The 6000-nt window shown below is 49.2% G+C and overlaps 1 protein-coding gene across 1 annotated transcript in view; it reads right to left on the reverse strand.

Annotated features, from left to right (window-relative positions):
• The window catches only part of TENT4B (terminal nucleotidyltransferase 4B), a 64918-nt gene extending 64018 nt beyond the window's left edge, over positions 1-900 (reverse strand). The window contains exon 1 of the mRNA XM_007459479.1: positions 338-900. Coding sequence (XP_007459541.1) covers positions 338-900 — 563 coding nt within the window. The remainder of the gene's footprint in view (positions 1-337) is intronic.
• Between the last annotated feature and the right edge of the window lie 5100 nt (positions 901-6000).

Genomic DNA, 6000 nt, shown 5'->3' on the forward strand with positions numbered 1-6000 from the left:
GGGGGGGGGGGGTCCAGGGAAGATGTGGAGGGTTAAAAAGGAGGATGTGGATGACTAAGGGAGGTGAGGAGAGGGTGTGGATAGCTGAGGGGATGTCCAGAAAAGGCGTGGAGCTGAGGGGGAGGGGGGAAAGCTGTGGACCGCTAACCAAGGTTGGCAGAAGGTATGGATGGCGGAGGGATGGAGCGATGGCCATCAGCCCCCTGAGGACCAGTAACGAAGGCAGGCAGAGGGGGGTGGCCTCACCCAGGCTCCCCCCCAATCCCCCTTCTGTGGGCGTGTGCCCGGCTGCGCGTGTGCAAGGGCCAGGCCGCCAGGCCGCAGGGCCACCACTCACCCCACGACTCCCTGGTTGTAGTTCCTCCGCTTCCACGGGGTCCCGCTGTACAAGCCCCCGCTGCCGTCGGCCCGGCCACCCCCCGCGGCCCGCCCTCCGCTGGGCTGCAGCAGGCTGTAGTTGAGTCCGTAGGTGCTGGCCTTATTGTCGCGCTTCCTCTTGTTGCTGCTGCCCGAAGCTGGGTCGGCGGGTTCCGCAGCGGGGACGGCGGCCGAGGAGTGCGGGGACGAGGACGCCAAAGGGGACGGGGACGCCGAGGGGCCCGCGGCAGCCCGGCGGGCCCAGGCCGCGGGCTGGTGGTGGTGGTTGTTGTTGTTGGTTGTCTCCAGGGGCAGGAAGTCCCGCTGCTCTGTCGGCAGCGCGTGGCCGCCCAGCAGGCGCTCCCCGGAACGGTACATGCCGGCCGGGGCCGGGGCCGCGCCGCCCGGGCTGCCGGTGCTGCTGCCGCTCCCGCCGGTGGCCGTGCTGCTGCCGCCGCCGCCGCCGCTCGCGCCGCCGCTGCTGTGACAGTGGTGGTTGAAGTAGAGGTTCCTCAGTCCCTGGGTCGTCTCCCAGATCTGCATCCACAGACTGTTGGACGGTCCGAGCTGCTCTGGCTGGAACCAGGCGATCCTCGGATCCATCAAACGGCGGCGGCCGCTGCCCCCGCCCCTCCTGGCTGCCCGCAGGGCCGCCGCCGCCGCCGCCGCCGCGCCTCAGGCGCACGCCCGGCCTCGGCGGCTGCTGCTGCTGCTGTTTCTGTTGCTGCTGCTGCTGCTGCTGTTGCTGCTGCTGCTGCTGCTGCTGCTCCCGGCCCGCCGCGGGCGGCGCGGTCGCGCTGTGAGCCCGGCCGGCGCCGGCGGCGTCGCTCCCGCCCTCGGGGGCTCCGCGGGCCCTCCCCCCCCTCCCTCCGCCCCTCTGCCGAGCCCCTGTCACCGGGGTCCCCGTGCAAATGGCGGCTGCAGCGGCGGCTCTAGAGAAGGGCGATCGTCGGTGGCGGCAGCGGCAGCGACGGCGGCGGGACGCGCCTGCTCCGTAGCGTCCTTGCTCCTCCGGCCCCGGGGCGGGGCCTCTGCCGGGTCCGCCCCTCACGCCCCGCCCCCGCCCCGCCCCCACAGCGCGCGCCGCGCCGCCGGTCCAGCCCCAGAGGCCGCGCGGTGCGTCACAGAGGCCGCGGGAAGGTGTGTCTGGGGCTGAAACCGCCCGGCCCAACCGTCCCGGCGCCGGCTAGGGAGAGGGTAGCACGTACCTGGGCGTCCAGGCGCCCCTGACGCGCGTGCCGCCTCCGGTCCCAGTTTCCCGGTCCCTGAGGCTGGGTGGGGCCGGACGGAGGTCGCCGCCCCCTCCGCAGGGAATGGATTGTGGGAGGTGCCGCCCCGCCCACTGTCCCCTCCCCCAGTCTGCAGCGCCGGGACCCCCTGGGCTTCTCCGACCCCTCCCGAGATCTCCGCTCTAAGCAGTGTTCCAGAGGGGAGAAAATGCGCCCCCTCGCCACCCGAGCATGTGTCCCGGACCCTGGCTGGACGCAGGCTGCCGGGCCATCCCACTATTCCCTGCGCCCGCTCTGCCGCGCCCTGGCTGGGGTTGGGAGCCGCAGGCCTTGGCGGAGGGTCCCCCCACACGACCCCGAGACTGGAGAAACCTGTGCCCAGCTACAGGGCTGGACGCGCTTCTTCATAGAGTGCGTAAACCATGGGCTCAAAACCACCGTCACACACCCCAAACCGACTTTATGCAGACTTGCACACAGAAACACGCGCAGACGCACCGGCAGGGAGACAGACAAGGTGTTCAGTGTGTAAAGAAACTTCACTTGCCCTAAGGTGCACCAGCAACCATGAAAAACCCTTCTTAGTTCAGAATGAAAGAAAATCCAAAACCTTTTAAGCCTAATTTGAGGACCATATTGTTGGCATCAGCAGAGATTTTCCACAAAGTGGTTATTTGCATATCTTCCCAATTCCTGTGGGGAAAAGACAGGGATTTTAAGTGTTTTAAATCATCAAGAGAAAAACGGAAAATAAGTTAGTACGTTTCATGTGTGCCCTCTAAGTTTGGTCCAAAGTCTAGAATGAGCCCCTAACACCCGATTTTGGCCTATTTTGGGAGCTCAGTTTCCTGGAAAGGTTTTTTTGGCAAAGATGAAAAATTAACAAATTACGAAGGATTGCTCTACCTTTTTTCTTGCTCGGAGAATAACATGGGCATAAATATGGAAAACACACCGAAAACCCTAAAGAATTTTGGTTCGTTCTATTTGTTTGTTGTTGCTTTACTATAAATCAGTATTAAAAGTTTTCTCAGAATGAAATTTGCTATGTCCTGAGAATTACATAGCCAGGAAAATGCGTAGTGATATTTTTATGCTATTCACACTGGCAAATTAAAAATAAAGCATTGTATAGAAAAAAGTTTCTTTTCATGACTTCAAATTTGTTTTAAACATTCAAGTGAGAAAAATGCAAAGCCAAAAAAAAGTAAACATTACTAAGATTCCCCCCATGTAGAAATAACTACCATGAAGACTTTGATAAACACTCTGAAAAATCTCTCCATGCATATATATGTTTCAAGACAGTCTTTCTTATTTTTACTTATTTCCTTATTTATTTTAAATCTTAGTCTTTTAAAATAGTTTTTCAGATGTCCAAGAACACATTAAATGATATTTAAACCAAAAAAAAGAAAAAAAAAAGTATTCAGAATTAGCAATAGTACACGTCGGAAATTAACATTTGTTATTTTTGAATGCTTGTTTCTTCAGGCAAACCTTCAGAACTACTAAAGTATTACCAAAATGATCATATGAGTTAATACACATAAAAGTAGTTTGTAAAGTGTGGGCTGTAAGGCAAGACATCACTGTTCTTGTTCACCTGCAGGTAACGCTGACTGGTTAGCCGTGTCACATGTCCATGTTTCAAGGCATTCATTCAGTAAATCTTGGTTGAATGTTTAGCATCCTTGCAGAGCTGAGCTAACTGTTTTAGAGAAGATAAATAAGCAACCAGGGCCTTTGGCTGCCTTCCATGAATTTACTGTCTGATTAGGGAGGCAAAAAAAGGTAAATATTTAAAGTCAAATTAAAATTCATTCAGTTAATTCAACAAACATGTCTTGAGCAATTATTATGTGCCAAAGTCTGGGGATATAGCAATGAACAATACTGACGATGTCCCTGCCAAGCATATAAGGTCAGACAGTGGCTAAGTGCTGTGAAGAGAAAGAAAGCAAGCTAAAAGGATAGTGACGGTGTGCTATTTTTAGATGGGCTAATCAGGGAAGGCTGCTCTGAGGAAGTGATATTTGATCAGGGACTTAAGTGAGGGAGTGGACCATGACCATCTAGGGAATGACACATCAGACAGAGGGAATAGCAAGTGCAAATCAGCAAGTGCAAAGGCCCTGAGGCAGGAATTTACTTTGTGTGCAGGATGATAAGGCAATGTAAATGAGTGTTGAATGTGTATAGAATCATAAAGTATCTCTTCTGGAAGTTTCCTCAAAAACCATCCAGTCTAAAACAATAGGGAATTTTAAATACACAGAAATATATTCATTTTCCACAAGAAATCTCAATGTTTTGTCTCAAAGTAATCTACTACTGTGACCAAAGAGAAAGCCTACACTAATTTCAATAATAAATTTTAATTACTCAACCTTTTCATTTTGCTATTTAGAACATTACATTCTTTAAAACCACCTTCATTAAACTGATGAGCCAAAAAACACAGCTATCAAAAACCCAGACATTGGGGACTTCCCCAGTGGTGCAGTGGTTGGGACTCCACGCTGCCAATGCAGGGGCCCCAGGTTTGATCCTCAGCCAGGGAACTAGATCCCACATGCATGCCACAACTAAGAGTTCACATGCCACAACTAAGGAGCCCACCTGCTGCAACTAAGACCCTGTGTAACCAAATAAATTAATTAATTTTTAAAAAACCCACCAGACATTAACCTGCATAATATAACGTTCTATTCATTCTCAGCATTCTTGTTCTTAGGGGGAAAATACTGAGCTGATGGTCTCAACTTGCAAGATTTACAGAAACACCAAGATTCTGCAGAGTAAAAATTGAGTAGATAAATGAAAAGCAAGTTGCCCAAGAATCAGGCAAATTTAAGTACAATTTTGCTGATTTATTAACTTGAATAAAACAGAAGGGGAATTGCACATACATACTACTACATGGTGTTATTAATAATTGTCATTATAATTAAATCTTAGACAGTGTGTGATTATATTACTCCAGAGTTCACAAAACCATGAATAATAGTCACATAGTTATAGTTATTAGTATCTTCTGTGTTTAGCAAATGAAGTATTCGCCCAGGTATTAATAATCTTGGGCTTAGGTACCATTTACAACTTTCCCTTTTTTACACAGAATATCCACCATTGTACCATGTTTGTTTCCTCCTTTGTGAGTACAAAGAGGATTCCAAGTAGGGAATTACATTTCAATGAGACTTCAAAATAACATGCAATGTGGAAGCCTGTATCTTGTTCTGTACAATAGAAATTTCTCCCATTCCTAACTTTTAGAAAAAATATTGCTCAAATTGTGTGCGTTCTGGGATCTTTGGAGTGAGAGTATCTGTGTGTGTATGCATGTGTGTGTGTTTACACACGTTTGTGTGTTTAGTCTTTATACTATAATGTCTATACCATAAAATTCACTCATTTTAAGTGTACAATTTAATAACTTTTACTAAATTTACAGAGTTGTGCAGCCGTCACCACAGTCCAGTTTTGGAGTCCTGTGGGTTCAGGGCCTGAATAGGACAAAAGGCAGAGGAAGGAGGAATTCATCCCGTTTTTCACACCTTGCTGATTCAGCTGAGACATCTCATCTCATCTCATCTTTTCCAGCTTGGACTGGGATTTATATCATTAGCATCCCTGGTTCTCAGGCATTCAGACTTGGACTGAATTACACCACTGGTTTTCCTGGGTCTCCAGCTTGCAGACAGCAGATCATGAGACTTCTCAGCCTTCACAACAGCATAAGCCAATTCCTCATAATAAATCTCCATATAAATCTCTATATATGGATATATATTACATATATAACAAATCCAAATAATAGATAATATATATATCCTCCCGGTTGTTTCCCTGGAGAACCCTGACTAATATAGGTCATTGGTGCTAGGAAGTGGAGGTGCTGCTCTAACAAATACCTAAAAATGTGGAAGCTGGGATCTATTTGTGGATCTGGGAAATGGGTAGAGACTGGGGAAGTTTGGAGGCGCATGGTAGAAAAGTTTATACTGCCATGAACAGCCCTTTAAAGGTAATTTTTTATTTTTATTTTTTTTATTGTTTTTGGCCGCATGGCTTGCAGGATCTTAGTTCCCTGACCAGGGATTGAACCCAGGCCCTTGGCAATGAGAGCACAGTGTCCTAACCACTGGACTTCCAGGGAATTCCCCCTTTAAAGGTCATTCTGATGAGAGGTCAAAGAAAAGAGATCTGTAGAGAAAGTCTCAGTTTTCTTTGGGGATACCTAAGTAGTCATGTACAGTATGTTGGTAGAAATATGAATGGTAAATGCCATTTTGGTGAGGTCTCAGATGGAAATGAGGTGTTACTGGAACATGTTATTGGAAACTGGTGGGAAGGCAATCCTTGTTATAAAGTGGTAAAGAACCTGGCTGAATTGTGTTTGTGTTCCAGT

Source organism: Lipotes vexillifer, unplaced genomic scaffold, assembly GCF_000442215.2.
Source record: "Lipotes vexillifer unplaced genomic scaffold, Lipotes_vexillifer_v1.1 scaffold342, whole genome shotgun sequence".
Taxonomy (NCBI): domain Eukaryota; kingdom Metazoa; phylum Chordata; class Mammalia; order Artiodactyla; family Lipotidae; genus Lipotes; species Lipotes vexillifer.